The 20,014-nt window shown below is 36.9% G+C and overlaps 1 protein-coding gene across 4 annotated transcripts; it reads right to left on the bottom strand.

Annotated features, from left to right (window-relative positions):
* Positions 1-374: 374 nt before the first annotated feature.
* LOC110381400 (transcriptional repressor CTCF) lies at positions 375-19,499 on the bottom strand. Of its 4 annotated transcripts, none has more exons than XM_049838681.2 (14): positions 19,338-19,499; positions 14,585-14,821; positions 14,267-14,400; positions 13,591-13,749; positions 11,707-11,885; positions 10,984-11,153; positions 10,306-10,442; positions 9,845-9,995; positions 9,249-9,415; positions 8,867-9,003; positions 8,111-8,348; positions 6,290-6,494; positions 4,777-4,910; positions 375-2,314 (listed from the first exon to the last, which is right to left on the bottom strand). In XM_049838681.2, the coding sequence occupies exons 2-14, from the start codon at positions 14,652-14,654 to the stop codon at positions 2,252-2,254; spliced, it is 1,944 nt and encodes a 647-aa protein (XP_049694638.1). In that variant the 5' UTR covers positions 14,655-14,821; positions 19,338-19,499; the 3' UTR covers positions 375-2,251. The 4 variants fall into 4 exon arrangements, with proteins under 4 accessions (XP_049694638.1, XP_021197398.1, XP_049694631.1 ...); XM_021341723.3 differs by having other exon boundaries at positions 13,591-13,752; positions 19,338-19,498; XM_049838674.2 differs by having other exon boundaries at positions 13,591-13,752; positions 19,250-19,497.
* Positions 19,500-20,014: the final 515 nt, after the last annotated feature.

The raw sequence follows: 20,014 nt of genomic DNA, 5'->3' as shown, positions 1-20,014 counted from the left end.
TTTTATGGTAATTTTGATAATAGTATTGGTGATATCCCTTTAACTGTGACGGCCGTTTTGTATTATTTTGCACGACGCAGTCTTAAGAGAAAAACTTATCATCTAATTATTATAAGAAGTTCTGTAGCAACCGGCTGCAAACGTGAATATAAATGTGCAATTTCTGTAAATTATTAAATTTATAACGATGATTTTTAAAAACGCTCACTATAATTGTATTGCAATACACTTAATTGATACAGATTATAAACAGATTATAATCTACGCAACGTGTTTCCTTCATAATTGCGAGAAAGCATTAATTGTGTCAGTATTATATACTTGTTACAAAGAGTGCAGGAAGTATATCCTGTTTGTGTAACTTGTTTATATACATACTCAGACATTTAATGCGTAAACAATCGTAGGATAACAAGCTAGCGGCTATTTCTGTAAGCTATCTAAGGATTTGTATAAGTAATCTCTCGTTGATTGGCGATTGACATCTGTATGTCAGATTTCAATCTCTAATCGCAAAACGACAGATAGATAGTCTATACAAATCCACAGTATTTCGGTCGAAGATGAGATCTGACCAGCTCAGCCCGTTCACACACTGTAAATCAAGTTTACCGGTCATGATCATTTCAACGAGTCAATTTGTTCAACACAGCACCGTAAGGGTACACACTATGACTAACCGCCGTAGCATAGTTAAACTGTGCAACATTTTTTTTTTACTTTTCAGAAGTGCCGCTAGCTTCGCGTCCTTCGCTACACATTTTATTTCCGTCTTAAAACGGAATGCATAATATTTAATTTAAAGGTAAATTCTGTACAAGTACGAGACAACGAGAGTACGTAACTACGTAGATTGCGTGGTAAGTACGAGTGCAAAGCTAGATACACTGATTTTGAAGGTACACAAACATGGTAAGTGGTGTTAATTGTAATAGGCAAGATTTTAAGCTCACCGTGTACGATGGTAGCGTAAAATAAATGAAGTAGATCCCTCAGGACATGAGTAAACTTCATAGTATAACTTGATGTTTCTAGAATACTTAGATGAATAATTCGTCAGAGTAATAAATAAATACACAAATAATAAATGAGTGATACCATATTTACATCAGTTTGTGGACCTTCGTTTCTAAAAATAAACATCACAACACATTGAAGCGTAACCTTATACCATACCTCGCAGATTCACATAAACATTAAAAATAAATATTGTTAAAAGCTAGTTACGTACTCCAGTTTGGCCCTCAATATATTATATCGTAATAATAACTAATACATTCGATTGTGATCTAAGTATTTGGTACAATCGACGCGGTATATGTCGGCACGCTACAGCGCTAATCGAGTGTAAAATATCTTATACATACATGCATAATATAATATTTGTATTGTTTGATTCTGATGAGTTTGTTTTGTGTTCCATAATTAATCATCAAAACGGGAGAGGCGAGTATGTCGTACTACACATGATTGGTTAAAGATTTAATCACAATATGTAGATAACTCTTCGTCACAGTCGGGCAATTGTCTCTATATGTTACTGTCCAAAGATAAACTTGGAACTTGTCTCTAATATGCGATACACATGTATTTACGATTATGTATGATACTCGCAAATCTACTCATTTTACAAAATCTTTGCCAAATTCACTTTTTTTCACACATAATTTTATTTGATTAATAACATGTTTGGACTTTAAAAGAGACTATCCTCCCCACTCAGAGACATTTAATGGTTAATTAAGCCATTCCTTAGTGAAGGATTTGCATGACATTCCGTCACTAAGGAGTGACTTAAGTAATCATTAAATGTCTCTGAGTGGGGACGTATGACCCTTGAGTTTGTTTAGGCGTTTCTTCTCAGGGATCAGTCAGTTAGGAAATGCCGACCCCAGCGTTCTTAAAATGACGTGTAAAAGTGATGTAATGTCCAACTTGTAAAATAAACAATTTCATTTAATTTCATTTCATAATCATTGGTTTAATCAAAACACCTTAATTTGTAACAAAAAAAAATGATAAAATATAACCTAAGATCTATAAGTACGACATCTTGCCTCCTCTTAAACATGCGACAATTTACAAAGAATAGAATAAATTTATTGTATACGATCTTAAATGTATATGAGCTTGATGTGTAAAAGTAATGTGTGTATAACTATGTGAATGTTTGCACAGTTTTGCGCAGTCTGCGCAATTTGCGCAACTGCGGAACGCCGGTCGCCGTGCCAACGTAGCGTATTGAAAGAACTTAAACTATACGCAATACTACTTTCTCAGTATAATCATCGTCATCCGGTTCCTCTTCTTCCTCCTGCAATATGTAAAATGGACAAAAATAAATAAGGGGGTAGTCGAAAAAGAAAAACATAAGACAGACATCACATGTATAAAATTTTGTTAGTAAATGAAATTCTGTTATAAAAATAAATATATTTATAGTAAATAAAGTTTCACGCTAGCGCAGGCAGCATACATAGGGAGCAAAAGCGAAGCAAAGTTCAAATGAATCGTAAAAAAGCAGAGACTTACAAAAAGAAGTAGAATGCGTGAGAGGTATGAGAAGTGTAGCATGAGGGTAGTTGTAACCTGTGATATTTGGTTTGAAGCTTGTATCTGTAACCAAACCCGATGCCTAGGCTAAACCACATCGTCCTGACATCGGATTTGGTCGGTAACACATCTGAATTCTTTTAGTATGGAAAATGTTATATTGTTATTTTAAGTTAAATAGCGTGGCTAAATATCACAAGTTCATATGGGTGCTTCATTCTTCTTGACAGGATGCTGAAGACTTGCATTAAGACACAGAGGCAGGTGTACTACACAGTTTAAATTTTCGGAGTAGACACTTAACTAAAGATAAACCTTGATATTACTTTTCATTTTAAAACTCAATTTTAAAATGCGGCTTACAACAATTAATCATTTTATTTAATATACATTTATGTAAGAAGTCCTATCACGATGGTTTATCTTTAGTTAGCGCAGATAGAAATAAACGCACAGGCCTCACAAAGGGAGTGTAGCTCCAAATGAATTTTCCGTGGACACTTCCATAGTAAATTCATTTGTACTACGCTCCTGTTACACAGTTCTCTGTATCACATGTTCGAGTTTAGATACAGTGTATGTGTAAACGACCTTAAATGTCGACAGGACCTTTATTCTATAAAGCTTGTTTCAAAATTCCATACGCAAGCAAATCGCGTTTGTATATAGAAAGCGGGTGTCAAAACCATAGAGAACAGAATGCCGAGCAATGTTGTCGCTATGGTAAGCGTTATATTATTCTAATATTGTCGTTAAAATAAGGGTGTTCGGGGTACGAGGAACTTTACTGGCGTATCCTCATACGCCTTCTTCGGAACCTTTGTAAAATCAGAAATGTTCATCAGATTGATCACGACAACCGTAACTAGGTTTTTGACCTAGAAGGCGCGGCGCCCGATCTGCCTGCCTTATGGCATATGGCAAAAACCATGTAAGTTCGTAGGTCATCACAAAATACTCAATATTCTATATATTATATATTATATCTGGCTATTTCTTGCAATGGCATTGACACAGGCGCATAATCTATTTTAATAATAAAACGCTTTCCATATATTCTTACCTCCCCACTCAGAGACATTTTTACCCCCTTACTTATAAAATATCTAATCACCTTCTAAGCAACATTTTAACTAATCACTACTTAAAGTCTTAAGTTGAGATTAAATGTTTGTTAAGACGTGCTTAAGCAACGTTTATAAGTAAGAATTTTCTTAAACAGCCCTTAAGTATTACTTATATTTAATTCACGTTTATAAGTAAGGGGGGTTTACTTAAGTCACTCCTTAGTGACGGAATGTCATACAAATCCTTCACTAAGGAATGGCTTAAGTAACCATTCAATGTCTCTGAGTGGGGATGTTATTCCCTTGTATAAAATACATGCCTATAATATAATAATAATAGCTTCAAGAATGAGTGGTTTAAAAGCCTAGCAGTTGTTTAACTCTGATGGATATAATGAACACGCGTAATTATTAGTTTTGGAAAATCATTGAAATATAGGTATTCAGAATTCCCGTATATTCACGGTCTTCTAATTACTGGTAAGTGAGAACATGCTAAATACTGTAAAAAATATTTACATAAGGAGTTTCACTACTTCTGGATAAGTATATTTTTTTAATTTAATATAAAAGAAAATATGAAACATATTTACATAAGTATCTTTAGCACCTAGAGACCTGAGCTTGTGGCATGCAGTGCATAACTTAAACCTTCCTCAAGAAAGACTATTTTATAAAAAAAAAACAAATACCGAACGAACTACTCCATGCACAAGCACTATCCTTTAGCTCCCTCAACAAATGCACAATGCATCATTGAAAGATTTTTTCACGTCGGACCTTTAGTTCCTGAGATTAACTCTTGAGCTTTACAATATAAGCATAGATACTGGTATACTATCCAGGAGTGGTGAAACTGAACTCACTATAATAGGCACAGCGAATGCAGAAAGTAATAAGTCCGTCTCTTAGATAAGCCGAAAAGAATGTACAGGTATTTTTTTACTAATAACAACTACAATACAAAGAAAGAATGAAAAGAAAACAGTTAAAAGAAGTATTCAATATGAATGTGCCGAAAGATATACACCAACCATGCATGACATAAAATGACCCATTTCATTTTGTCAATATCAGAAATGTATGAGAGATTTACTCAGTACTGGTTTGTTAGAAGAAAATTGACTCTAGGATATGAAAATAGATGATTACTCACATCAAATCCGAAGCAGCTATCGACCTCCTTCTCGAGCTTGATGTTGTTGTCATTCTCTGAGCTTTTACCTCCGTAGCTCATTTCTGCGTCTCCTTCCTCCTCTTCCTCCTCCTCCTCTTCTTCTTCACCCTCTTCTGGAAATCAGAAGATGTTATACTTTAGATACACTATCTGTTTCATGTTTTATCAACTATGTTGGGATTGGCTTCCAGTGATATCGGATGCAGCTGGGTAGCAGTGTTTTACAGGGAGCGACTGCTTATCTATCTAGGACTCTTCAGTTTTGCTATATTATTCAGTTTTGTCATACACAGCAAACCAACTATCCCTGCGCATCCTCTTCCATGTAATCAGGTGCAACAACCGCCACTTGCTGCTCGGTGCCGTCCTCTAGACTGCAGCTGTGCTGTTAACTTAGCGACAACTACTACTAACCCTGCGCATCCTCTTCCATGTAATCAGGTGCAACAACCGCCACTTGCTGCTCGGTGCCGTCCTCTAGACTGCAGCTGTGCTGTTAACTTAGCGACAACTACTACTAACCCTGCGCATCCTCTTCCATGTAATCAGGTGCAACAACCGCCACTTGCTGCTCGGTGCCGTCCTCTAGACTGCAGCTGTACTGTTAACTAGCGACAACTACCACTAACCCTGCGCATCCTCTTCCATGTAATCAGGTGCAACAACCGCCACTCGCTGTTCATTGCCGTCCTCTAGACTGCAGCTGTGCTGTTAACTTAGCGACAACTACTACTAACCCTGCGCATCCTCTTCCATGTAATCAGGTGCAACAACCGCCACTCGCTGTTCATTGCCGTCCTCTAGACTGCAGCTGTGCTGTTAACTTAGCGACAACTACTACTAACCCTGCGCATCCTCTTCCATGTAATCAGGTGCAACAACCGCCACTTGCTGCTCGGTGCCGTCCTTTAGACTGCAGCTGTGCTGTTAACTTAGCGACAACTACTACTAACCCTGCGCATCCTCTTCCATGTAATCAGGTGCAACAACCGCCACTTGCTGCTCGGTGCCGTCCTCTAGACTGCAGCTGTACTGTTAACTTAGCGACAACTACTACTAACCCTGCGCATCCTCTTCCATGTAATCAGGTGCAACAACCGCCACTTGCTGCTCGGTGCCGTCCTCTAGACTGCAGCTGTGCTGTTAACTTAGCGACAACTACTACTAACCCTGCGCATCCTCTTCCATGTAATCAGGTGCAACAACCGCCACTTGCTGCTCGGTGCCGTCCTTAGACTGCAGCTGTGCTGTTAACTTAGCGACAACTACTACTAACCCTGCGCATCCTCTTCCATGTAATCAGGTGCAACAACCGCCACTTGCTGCTCGGTGCCGTCCTCTAGACTGCAGCTGTACTGTTAACTTAGCGACAACTACTACTAACCCTGCGCATCCTCTTCCATGTAATCAGGTGCAACAACCGCCACTTGCTGCTCGGTGCCGTCCTCTAGACTGCAGCTGTGCTGTTAACTTAGCGACAACTACTACTAACCCTGCGCATCCTCTTCCATGTAATCAGGTGCAACAACCGCGACTTGCTGCTCGGTGCCGTCCTCCAGTTGGATGACCTCCAGCACGACGTACTGCTGTCCGTCGCCGTCCGTCACGGTGACCAGCTCGCCTCTCTTCATCTCGTTGTTGGCGAGGCCGAGCTTCATCATCTCCGATGCATTGGTCGGGTCCACCACACGTATATCCTGGAGATATTGTGAAGTGTGTTTATTTGTTTCAGGATTTTAAATAGGGTACAGCGTGACTAGCTTAACATACTAAAAATGACCTTTACATGAAATTATAATACAATGCTATCTTATTTTCTTCAATATTCAACCCGCAAAGCGTTATTTACAACAAAAATATGCACTAAGAATATATGAATGTAAAGTACATAGCTTTAGACGAAATCAAATCATGTATTTCACTGAGATCTTTACAAGTACATATGAAACTCCGAAAAATTATGTATATTTATGTATTGTTTTGATGGCAATTGCACTTAGAAGTAAAAACATGAGCGAGCATAACTTTAGCAAGATGCATATGCGGGATTTCACATTATGTACAAAACTGCTAGCATGAGTTCGCAGTTGCGTGAACACGTTACAAATGTTGCAGGAAATTAGTTACTATTTGCTAGACGGTGAAGACAAGATACATTTGTGTCGTGAAATATAACCATACAACTCAGCGCACTAATGGAAATCTTTAGAAACAGCCTTTAATTGAAACTTTTGCCTCGAAAGCAAAATCAGTCGGATTTTGTTTTTTGTCAATTAGGTACAGGTGTATCATAGATAGTAACACAACTTGCGATAAACTCCGTTTTGTAATAACGTTTTTTCAAGGTCGTACTTTAAACTGGATTATACGTTGTACAAAGTCCGATATTTTTTTGATACCGCGTTTTATAATAAGAGGGTTCTACTTTTTATAGTCTAAAATTGGAACTATATAAATGGCAAAATAAATATCGCATAAAGCAAAGTTTCATGGTGAGACGAATTGCTGAGGCGGAAATAAGTATAATCGCATTATTAAGCTGGCAAAGATAAACAATTAAGTAGGTATTACACAAACTTGTCATTTTATATAGTTAATAGCAAAATAAGTTTACAATATGTATCAGGAATCAAACTTAAAATCAACATTGACAACAAATCAATATAAAAAAAATGCTATGAAAATTGCTGAATAGATTTTGATGATTTGGCAGTAACATAACGAAATAACAAATAGACTACCTCCTTATCCATGTGCAGAAAGGAGGAGAAGTCACTGTTGTATAAAAAAAAACTATTGCAAACATGATGACAAAAAAATTGCAAAATATCGCAACAATGTGAACAAAATAATTAAATAATCGTTCATAACTTCACATTCGCACTAAATCTTTAAAAAATGCAACAAAGCAAACGGAATAAGAGCTCAGCCTTGCAAAGACAAAGTAATATAAACTTTTAAAGTATGGCTATTGTTTTAGTCAGTTAGGAGGGTAATCGAATTTCTTCATCAAACATACGCTTTGTGCTAATGGTAAACCACACATCTGTATCAACTTGGGAACCATACAACAACATTACAAATAACTACGTGTTGCTGGCGCGTTCTTTGGGGAGCTTTCTGTTTTTAATTTAGACGTGAAAAAGTTCTAAATGAATTAGCCTAGTTTTATTAAATCAACTTTGGCTTTACGAAAACCCACAAAGCTATTTCGACCCGGGAATCGAACCCTAGACCTCGAGCACAGCAGCCGCGCTTGCGACAACTAGACCAACGAGGAAATCTAAGGTAAAGAAAGTCAAAACAAACATACCCTACTAGGCTCCGCATCGAGGAACTTGACTTTCCTCTGCCTCCCGATCTTGAGGGCGAGGGCCTGCTCCTGGTGACCGGACTCCGGGTCGTGGACAGCCAAGTGACGGATCAGGTTACCCTTGTGCGCGAACATGCGTTTGCACTCGTGGCAAGTATGATTCTTCTCTTTGGGCGGCTTCGGCACGTAGTCGGGATTATGGTACAGATTCTGGTGACGGCGGAGCAGTTGCTTCTGCCTGTAATTTGAAAATATTGTAAATGTACCAGTTTATTTGATAATTTTACCAAGGACTTGTGAGTTGCCAGGGTAACTGGAATGAAAAGGTCAGATAGGCAGTCGCTCCATGTAAAACACTGGTACTCAGCTGCATCTGGTTAGACTGGAAGCCAACCTGGAAGGCTAGGCAGATGCTGAATTTTGTAAGTTCCCATGATGGGATGCTTAATGGTCATTGGGAAATTGTACATTAAAATGTGTACTTTAAGGCAACTAGCTGATATGGTTACGTCAAGCTTATTCTGTTGCACATACATAATCTACAACACAATCTTACAGACACTTTCAACGCTATAATTGTGATGATACATGTATTTATGTGAAAAAAGATAAAGAATAACATTTCTAAAGAACTCCATAAATACTGAGTAGGTGATGCACGAACCCTGATACCCTGTAGGTCTTTAGAGTAGTTTTCATGCAGTTGCTGGAAGTAGTTCCTTTAAAAACCTACTGTAAGTTGAACTAGATATTTACCTGAAGGACTGATCGCACAGATCACAGAGGAACGGCTTCTCATCGGTGTGCTTCAGCATGTGTGACTTCAAGTGACGCAGAGTCGTCGAAGCGTACGGGCAGATCTCACACTTGAAGCATTTCTCGCCCTCATGGGTCTGTAACAGAAAACATATAGTTAGTTACTTGTCAATGCTTGCTGTAACGTTAAAAACACATTAAAACACAAAAGCGCCTGCCGAAGGACAAAATTCTAACTAATATTATAAATGTGAAAGTAACTCTGTCTGTCTTTTCTTCACGCCTAAGATGATGTGGTAATAGTGTCCCGTTTTTTCCTTTGGGTACCAAAAACTTAACAATATAATAAGAACTAGAACTTCAAAATTGTGTCTAAAGTTACCTTATTATGCACTTTGCAGGAATAACGATCGGGGAAGGATTTCCCGCAGCGGCGGCACCGGAGCGGCTTGTCCGAAGTGTGCAGTTTCTGCACGTGGATGCGCAAGTCCGTCTTACGCCCGCACTTGGCCGGGCACAGCTCGCAGGAGTACACTGGCTTGTCCGACACTGGGGATTTAATGTTCACTTGTTAATACATATACAGTAATTATACGATAAAGATAAACATCATTTATTTAAGGAAGGTTGAAAATCGCCACTTTTTGAAGGTCAAATTTACAAAAGACAGCCCCCAAAACGACCGCCCTTCACATCTATATTATTTAATTCAGATTGTCAACCGTATTGCGCTGCTTCTATGCTAGTTAGCAGGACAGGCAGTATGTAAATATATAAACGCAATAAAATTACGAAATACATAGAAGATGTGTTTTTCTGCCTGTCTGACAAAATTGCTCATTGAAAATATGATGACAAATACAAAGTATGGGATGTTTCAATATTGAGGTATTTTATTATTTTAGAAGTTTCTTTAAAGGAGCTGACGCTTCAAAGTCACAGCGCTCAGGAAGGTATAATAATATAAGTTGAACTTACCGTTGTGTATCAGGCGATGCGCTTTCAGAGAGTTCGATTGCGTGAAGCACATATTACAATTTTCACACTTGTAAGGCTTCTCGCCAGTGTGAGTGCGCAAATGACGTTTCAGCTTGAACGTGTCGGGAGATGCATACGTGCAGTGCGGGCACTGAAAATTATATATATTTAGTTTAAATAGTCTGTATACATATAACATTTTTGAAAAGGAGCATTATCATAATACATAATATCAAAGAAATCCGTCACTAAGAAATGACTTATAAGTAACCATTAACTGTCGTACCACAAAAACGTTTAAACATCTGTTGAACACCTGCCTAATAAGTCAGAATATGACGTTGAAATAAGGTCCTTTTTGCAGCTACACTTTTTTAAAGACAGGTGTTCAACGTTCAAGTTTTTGTAGTAAGACTGTAGAGGGGTAATTTTGTAGATGTATAGTTAGTAGTATATGTTACCTGGTAAGGTCTTTCGCCAGTGTGACAGCGAACATGGCGACGCAGCTTAGACAACTCGACGGAGGCGTAGTCGCATTCGGTACATTTGTGAGGCTTCTCGTGCGTGTGCTTGTAGCGGACGTGACGCACCAGCTCGCCTGCACAATTGTAACACGTTAGAGGTTCACTATACCAGTAAAAAATTACAAAAAAGACATATAGTCAAAACCGTTCAGAACAACATACCAGTCTAAGGTCCTGGCTAAATGCTATACCTGCCACTGGTTATAACAATTATCGATTTTTACAACTAAATATTACAAATCCCTTCGATGTCGTTGAACAGATGTTCACTGTAAAGTCAGTCCTCAACCCAGTTACCCGGGCAACCCAATCTGTCAGACTTATTGGCTTCTTACTACATGTAATGAATGAATGAATGCGGACAAGGACAAAACAAACAAATATATGTGAGTACAATAGGCAGTCTTATCGCTAAAAGTAATCTCATCCAGACAACCTTTGGATGGAGTTGCTTTTCAAAGAGATAGGATTACGGGTAGCAGCCATATAAATAATGACTAAATATAAGACAGTACATATTTAAGGTAATTTGCTTTGGAAGACAAAAATAGACAGCATTGAAGAGTTAGAGAGCCAGAGATTACAATAAAGGCAATAATAAGACTATAAACTCACCAGAAGTAGTAAAAGGACTGTTGCAGTATTTGCAAACATGCGGCTTGACGCCATTGTGCATGTTCACATGGTTCTGAAGGGAAGCCATGGTCTTGAAGCCGCGTTCACACACCATGCACTTGTGAGGACGCTCATCCGAATGGGACTTCATGTGACGAAGGAGCAGGTACCTGACGAACAGTTGTGTTGTTTAATACAAGACATATTAAAATAAAGAGCTGTGTGAATATGCCAAAGTGTAATGGTCAAGTTAGTGATAGTAAATAAAATTTTATTTGAAGTCAAGTCAATTCCATACAATAAAGAATTCTATGCTATGAACAAATCTCTCTTAATGTATTTAATACCAATTTTTATGTATTCCCCTGTACTTATGTCTTAAAACAATTTTGCTATCTGCATTGACTACCAACAGCTTCAAAATGATCAAGAATAACAAAAAGATAGATAGATAAATATATTCTTCGTTACACCAATCAATTATAAGAAGCAAAACTAAATATTATTTAAAAGTTTAACCTCCCCACTCAAAAACATTTAATGATTACTTAAGTCCCTCCTTAGTGACGCAATGTCATACAAATCCTTCACTAAGGAATGGCTTAAGTAACCATTAAATGTCTCTGAATGGGGAGGTAAGTGACACAATGGGCGATGTTATCTCTAAAAGCGATCTCTTACAGAAAAGCTTCGGATGGATTGAGACAAGTATGAGCAACTTACCGTCGATGACTAGTATAGGAACAGAAGTTACACTGGAAGTTCAACCTAGTGTGCTTGCTCTTCTTCTGTGGCTTGGGCCTTCCTTCAGGAGCATCATCTTCTTCCTCCGAAGCCTCTTCTCCAGCCTCTTCCTCCTCAAAGTTGTACACATCGTCATTGCCTTTCTCACCGGCCTCGCTCTACGTACAAAATAAATTCATATTAGGACTTATAACAGTTAGCCCCATGGTAAGTTATTAATTAACTTGTGTTATGGGTGCCAACAACTTATAAACTACATATGTGCGAACATATGTACGAACCGGGAATCGAACCCGGGACCCCAGGTTCGGCAAGTTCGACAAGAATCGACCCCGGCAGTTCGGCTTTGCGCCATCCAGGGGCCCGAATCTAAAAATTTTACTTAAGCGACATTCCATTCACATTCGACTGAGGTCCAATCCCGACTCAATTACGATTGAAGCGATGTGGCATTCCGCTATTTATTCTTTGAAATAAACGTTTTTATCCTTTTCTTTCATTCAATAATGAATCATTTTGTCTGCAAATGTCGGAATACGATTGGTCTTATATTAGTAGCAGAATGCCCGATATGTTTAAAACTGCTATTGCGATCATATTGTGATTCAATTTCTATTCGATTTTGACATTATTAACTTACGAGAATCGGGCCCCAGAACTTATTTCAGACATGGTTGATATACAAGCTATTTGTTGTTGCTAATACCATGATAATCACAAACACTAAAATGGCGTCCACTTTAGCATACACGACGAAAATCCTTTATAAATAAAAACATTAATCCTGTCGCCAATACACGTTTATCGCAATTAAAACAATCTTTTGCCCAACACAAACATCAAAGGAGTTATGCCCGATTCGTCATTTTAGTGATTTGGCATCCATAAAAAACGTGTCCCAGTTGGTCATTCAATAAAATATTTTATTTTGCTTAGTCCCAATTGGTCATCCGTACTTTATTTTGTAAAAAGTACTGTCAACAAGATAAGCTTTACAATATTGTAATATGTTTTTTTTTTTATTTATTTTGGTTATGTTTTTTCCGAATATGGCAAGACGCTATTAATAAAATCGCGATTTCAACGGCGTCACACAACGCACGGCCAAAACCAAAATACCAGGATCGCATAAATCAGATGAGTAATATACCAATCAACGAGTGTCCATGGAACTGCCCACCGTGTACTAGGACCTCATAACTTACAGGAGTATAGCAGTCAAGAGTGTCAGGATTTTACGTTTTTTTCCTAATTGTAGATAAACATACCAATTTACACCATCATTCATCATTTTTATGTATACAATCTCTTTGCTAGTTATGGGCCCCTGGTACTTTTGTTGCCGGCACAAAAAGTATCGAGTCACATTTTCGGGTTTATAAAATGCCCAAGTTGTCTTCACCTGTGTTTTAATGTAAATTTTATTATTTATATGAGAGCTATACCTTTACCTACATCGAAGTTTTTCATTTAAAATTTCTTCTAACACTTTTATTTCTGACGGTACTCTGATACGTGAAATTTTATGCGGGTGACGAATCGGAACTCAAAATTTAAATATTAAATTATTTATTTTGCTCGAATGACCAATCGGGACTTGGTGTATGGAAAAAATAGTTGGTGACCAATCGGTACTAATGACAAATTGGGAATAACTCCATCAAAGAAACCTGCGCGGCGGCCATTTACTAAACATACACACACAAGTTCACAGAACATATATACCCTACGTTCCCGAACACGGAAATACGGAAATCAACAAAAAGTCAATATACCTTGTCTAAACTGTCTAAACCTTGTACTAAGCTCAACAAGAGATAGATAGGTTATTGAAATCCGCAGTTAGATTGATCTGTATCGTACCTGGTCCACCTTGAGATCAATATTGACCATAGCTTTATTCTCCTCTTGCACGACTAGCACATAGCTGACTTCTCCATTTGTCTCCGATGGGACGAGGGTCACAGTTTGATAGCCCTCTGCTTCTTGATCAGTCAACATTGTGTCTGATTCTTGTGTTCCCTGCTAAATAATACAATGCTTTTATAAGAGGAACAAATTATAACAAGTACGAGTCTTATGAATATGCCAAGAATACAATGAATCAATATTTATTTTTTATTTATTTAAGAAAGGAACACCAACAGCTTATGTGTACAAATTAACAAAATAAGAGGTTTTAAGTAGTAAAGGGCTTACACAGTCGCCAATTACAGGTGAACCAGCATTCACGAACATATGTGGTAACTTAAACTAGATAAATCTACTTAAACAAACAAACTATAAATACAACAGAATCAAACTTAAAATATACAAAAATAAAACAGAATCAATCTTAAATATGAGAAAAAAAAAACTAATAAACATGGCAAAAAAAAAAATATGAGATCAACATTTTTTACTTAATCTTAAAAACTAGCAAAATTACAGACAAAGTGGTTAAATGGTACATATGTATAACACAGTACAGAATATTGTTAAGTTTGTGAGAGACTGGTGCCTGACATAGGTTTGTAGCACAGATATAATGACTAAATACCTCAGTATCCTGGCTGGTAGTCTGGTTGTTCATCACAAACTCTTGGCCCTCAACCGTGGGCTGGTAGTAGTACCTGCCATCTTCATCTACAAAGTAAGCGACACCGGAATCAGCTTCATCCTCGGCCCCAGCAACTGCAATGAGATATTATATGATTATTTTATGATGATATTAATTATGTATATTTGTAAAAACATACGTAATTAATGTTGAAGTCCACTACCATGGGGCTAACAGTTGTGCACAGCTACAGTGTGTGAACATTATTTATAAATTAAACAGTATATGTACTAATAAAAATGTATAGAAGATAAGAACCTGTTATAACAGCTGTTGTATACGGAATTATAGCTTGTTTGGTGCTGTCCTTTTTATCAGGGGGTGCCATGTTGACGTCTTGAGACGCTGGGAGATCTTGACAGACGCTATCTTGGTTCACCAGGCTTGGTTTCCCCTTTCCCTCTAACTTCTTGGCCGCTTTATATGACGTGAGACGACCTGGAGGAAGCCAACAAAAAGTGTTGGCTTTCTGCTGTTGCAGGCCTTCCGCCCAATCTGAAACAAGAAAATATTGGATTTTTTTGAACAAGTGTTTAAAAGTTGGTAATTACCTTTTAGGTAAAATTTTTGTTTAAATATCTATACATATAATAAAATTATAGGAAAGTCAAAACTGTACATTGAATTTTAAAGAATACTCGGGGGGTGATCCATAATCGATTCTGAACCCAAATATGTAGTTTTTAGAATTTTTGTCTGTATGTCTGTTTGTCTGTATGTTTGTCCCGGATAAACTCAAACCGTCTTACCACAAAAACTTTTAAACGTCAGTTAATGCCTTGTCTAAAAAAATGACAAATTATGATGTTGACATATGGTTCATTTTGCAGCCAAAATTTTATTAGACAAGTGTAAAACAGGTTTTAAAGTTTTTGTAGTAAGGCCAAAAAAGTACTGCATGGATTTAAATCAAAGGACCATGGGCAAAAATGTATGAAGCCTGGGCTCACCCACCAACAGAGATGAGACCACTTTGAATATACTTGTAAAGCACTAAATATAAAGATTTAAACTCATTTTTGAGAAGAATCCATGGGGTTATTTTGCTATAAATATTTTTCTCCGACCATAAATAAACTAATATTCTGCAAAAAGTTGTGCTGTTATGGCATTGTAGGTTTTGTTATTGAACGCCTTTAACTAGTTTTAATTCCAGGTTTAATGTATACATGAAAAAAAAAACAGCTGCTATCAGTTAAAAATATTTTTGTTAACATTTCAATCAATATCAATAATAATGTCATCTAAATATCCTGCCGGTGGATTAAATTGTGTGTGCCTGCCTAACCCTAGATATCATATTATTGAAATGATATGAGCACAACTTCCTACTGTGCGTCTACCTATTAGACACGAGCAGTAATACTGAGCGATGGCATCTCGACACATTTCGTTTCTGTTAACCAGAATGTATACGTAATATGAACGTGCACGAACATGTCTTGACTATATCCTTCCTCTTAATAGCCAAATCGGTCTAGGAGTCTCCGAGTCATCGGTGAACATACAAAAAAAAAGAAAAAAAAAGATCTTGACGAATTGAGAACCTCCTCCTTTTTAAGAAGTCGGTTAATAATATAAATCCTGCGAATTAAGCGCACTACGACTCCTAACAATCGTCTTTTTCTACAAAACCTATTTAGGTGCATATCTTTTTTTTGCCATGGAATTGAAGGTAGTGCCCATAGTAACAATTTTAGTACAAACAAAAACCTTCACAACGGCATATGCTATAACTCTGTTGGACAATGAGCCCAATTTGTCTCATGGTCCTTTTGCATGACTATTACCTGGGGGGGGCCGGTTCAACACATAGGCTATATATTATCACGCTATCTCCTACGGGGGTTGAGCAATGAATGATTAAATAAACGAAATTGGAAATTCTATGTTGTTCACGCAGACGAAGTCGCGGGCTACAGCTAGTAGATAATAATATAATAAAGGGCCCAAAGATAATAATACCTATGTTTATTTTTTATTGCTTGTCAGTTATTTCTTGCATCTTTAACTTTGGTGTTTTTTGAGCCTATTCATTATAACCAAACAAACAAACAAAGTTTTCCTCTTTATAATATTATAGTATAATATCTATATAGTACAAGTCAAATATTGTAATTAACGATCTCTTAATCTGTAAAAGCAAGGACTTCGATAATAACAATAATTTTAATTTCCATAGCAAAGTATCAGATCAGGCAGAAAGTCAAAGTATTTATTTGCACATGAATACAGTATTATCATGAGGTTTTACAAAATTTCAGTGTGTTCGGTATTGTTGTAACATGCAAATTAGTTTATGCACACAAACATTTATCTTTTGAAAATGTAGGTATATTGTAAAAATTCTTTAATAGAGTAAAAAGGATTGTCAAAACAAGACATTCATTTTCAAAATTTATTGTTTACGAAACAAATAGATAATTTAGCTTATAGTTCCTAATGCTTAAGATCCCACAATACTCATATAGATCATGGCTATTGAGTAAACGTGGTTATAGTGGTTAACTAATGTTCCTACACCAGCAATGGTAGTGTGTGTGAAACAATATTTAATGTAAAACCTCAGTGTACCATATGCCTAGAAATAAAAAACTGCTAGATGTAAGGAAACAGTGAGTTTGTTTTGCGTGAATAGGATTGTCAATAATAATCAACGAAATGCAGGGTAGCTGTGTGTGGCTAAAATATAAGACGACCAACACCTTAGTCTGGATGCTAAAAAGGATCCGAAACGTCGGGATTAGATAATATTAATATAACAGCGATAAAATCCGAAACAGTAATTTTATTCAAATGTCTAATTATTCGCGTAAGTGTCAGAAATCAATAAGTAGCATTTAATATATTTTTCTGATATAAGATATTTTTAGTGTTATTACCAACCCACTAGTTTACAAAATCAAACTTTTTGCCTGTTTCTGTGGATTTAATGGCTAGTTAAGCATTGGCATTAAACATTCACTCATGTTTAGTTTTTATTAATTCTACCTGCAAATTTTTTTTGTGGCTCGACTTTACTTGTTATTGACTTCCTCTTTTCTAAACATTTTTCAGTCGTTTAAGTACGTTGAAGTTTTTACAACATAAGCAGTTCAAGGAGACGTTGCTTAAACAATCCAAACCATGTTTGTTACTTATATGGAGAATATGTGTTTGAGAAGTGTAGAAATGTCATATCAGAGACACTTAAAAATACTTATTTTTTATATTTTGAAATGTTGTTGGATAAAAATGACAAATCTTGGGTTCTGATTGTGTTTGTAAATAGTGCGTTGCATACTTAAGATTACGGAAAAGTGGTAAAAGAAGTTCTTTTAAACTTAAAACACCAACTATTTGGAAAGAATCGAAAAATCATCTTGACGACTGTTACTTTTGTAGCGTGAACATAAACACCTTAAAAACCAAAAATCGAGCTAAATGGCAAAACCCAAGTAGTACATATGTTCAGCGTCCAGTGCAGCATTCACCTGAACTTTCAGAGAATAAAAAATATTTTGAACTTTGAAAAATTATAATGAAAATTGTTGAACTTGTTGAAGACCTGCTTTTACAATTAAGTGATATGGGATGCAATATGAGCATAAAATTTCACTTCCTCTTCAGTCATTAAAAAATCCCAGCAACATATGTACTGTAAACTAGTGAATCATGATCTATTTTATTGCAGCTAGCTTTAGATTAAAACTATTCAAACCTTTGAACTGACAACCATCAGAAATGGATCCTTCCAAGATTCTAAAAAAACAGAATCATATTTGTGTAACACAAGATGTAAAGTATACAGTTTGCCATTGCCTGAAGAAAGTTCACCTTTGGCCTATGTAATGGAATCCTGGGTAACTAATTCAACTATCTTTCAAGAATCACAGCGTCATGTGTATTTCTGATGACAAAAACAATCCATCCTTTATAAAATCTGATAATGGATGGATTGCTATGATGAAAGTTGAAGATACCAACTGGAAATTCATTAGAATCATCTCCTGAGCCTTTTCCAACTATGTTGGGGTCGGTTTCCAGTCTAACCGGATGTAGCTGAGTAAAATGCGCTTTACAAAGAGTAACTGCCCCATCTGACCTCCTCAACCCAGTTACCCGGGCAACCCAATACCCCTTGGTTAGACTGGTGTCAGACTTAATGGCTCCTGACTACCCATAATGACTTCCAAGGATGTTCAATGACAGCCAGGACCTACAGTTTAACGTGCCATCCAAAACACAGTCATTGGTGTCTAAGATATACTTAGGAAGTACATACAAAATTAGAAAAGTTGCATTGGTACTTGCTTGGCCTGAAATTGAACCTGCACCCTCATACTTGGGGGGTTGGTTCTTTGCCCACCAGGCCAATTGCAATTCGGCAGGAACCTCGGATAAATGAAAAGGTATCGTAACATTAAACGCTTATCGCTTTAAGTCCCGGTTATTTACAATTAAGCTCCGATTTGTTTGTCATAGGTGTTAATATGATTAAAATATCTTTTGTTGTTATTTATATTTACACTTACCAGGGAGTCAGTCGCTCTTATTTAATGCCATCCGGACTGACGTTTTAATAGCCAATTAAGGAATGAAGAACTTGTTACCGCTTATTAATTCACAAAACAGATATTTGCAAAAATCCCAGTCACTACTTTCTACATTGGAGTAGAAAACCTTATTCGACTTGTGAAGTATCAAGTCCTGAGTAACAGTCCGCCATTTTATCAACGTGTTGAAAAAAATGGATTAATCACATTTTTCTTTGTGTTCTATTTGTTAAACAACGAAAAAAATTAACACATGGAATAACAACAAATTACCGCCACAGACTGATAGGAAACGAGAGGTAGACGGCGCTAGCGTCAGTCAAATAATCCAAGACACGATTCCACAAGGAAACAGCTAGAATTCACAATCACATAATATTATTCATACCTGTAATACGTCATTCTAGAGTATTTCTAAAAAGTGTAGAATTGTTTTATCTTATAATATTGGCAAAACAGCATGTATTTAATTATACCTGTATCTTGGTGAAGCTTCTATATTTTCTCAATGAGGGCGTTTCAATCAATTCATTTCACTATCACAGCGCGACAGTGACGCCAAAATGGTGGCCGCGAGGACGAGGAGAACTACAAACTCTTTGTAACCACACTGCGAAGCTGAAATCCAAAGAAATCTAGGACTTTGGGTTGCCATACTAATAAATCCATTTTTAATCGGGCCTGCCACTGTCAAAGTGGCAAAGACCAATGCAAATAGTAGGGAATTCGTGTACTAAATAGTAAAAAAACTGGAGGCCACTAATTTCTCTGAGACGAGAAACCTCAAAAATGATGGCTCAAAACCGTAGGGCGAGCAAAATTTGGCATAACTCAGGGCCCCGATTCTCCTAAGTTAATAATGTCAAAATCGAATAGAAATCGAATCGCAATATGATCGTAATATCGGGCATTCTGCTACTAATAAAAGACCAATCGTATTCGATTGATATTTGATTGGTGTGCGATTGGTCTGCTATTTTGATGATTTTGGTATATACGGTAGTTTGCTGTACAATCATTTTGCAATCGTAAATCATTTGCAGACAAAATGATTCATTATTGAATGACAGAAAAGGATAAAAACGTTTATTTCAAAGAAAAAATTGCGGAATGCCACATACGCTTCAATCGTAATCGACTCGGGATTGGATAT

The sequence above is a fragment of the Helicoverpa armigera genome, chromosome 1 (assembly GCF_030705265.1).
Source record: "Helicoverpa armigera isolate CAAS_96S chromosome 1, ASM3070526v1, whole genome shotgun sequence".
Classification (NCBI taxonomy): Eukaryota; Metazoa; Arthropoda; class Insecta; order Lepidoptera; family Noctuidae; genus Helicoverpa; species Helicoverpa armigera.
The sequence above is the reverse complement of the archived record's forward strand: the minus strand, read 5'-3'. Positions and strand labels throughout refer to the sequence as shown.

Coding starts and splice junctions, on each gene's coding strand:
- LOC110381400 (XM_021341723.3), bottom strand. CDS start 14,654: ATGGCACCCCCTGATAAAAAGGACAGCACCAAACAAGCTATAATTCCG. Junction 11,886..13,590: donor TTGATCTCAAGGTGGACCAG/GTACGATACAGA, acceptor TTTTGTACGTAG/AGCGAGGCCGGTGAGAAAGG. Junction 4,911..6,289: donor CATGGAAGAGGATGCGCAGG/GTTAGTAGTAGT, acceptor TCTGATTTCCAG/AAGAGGGTGAAGAAGAAGAG.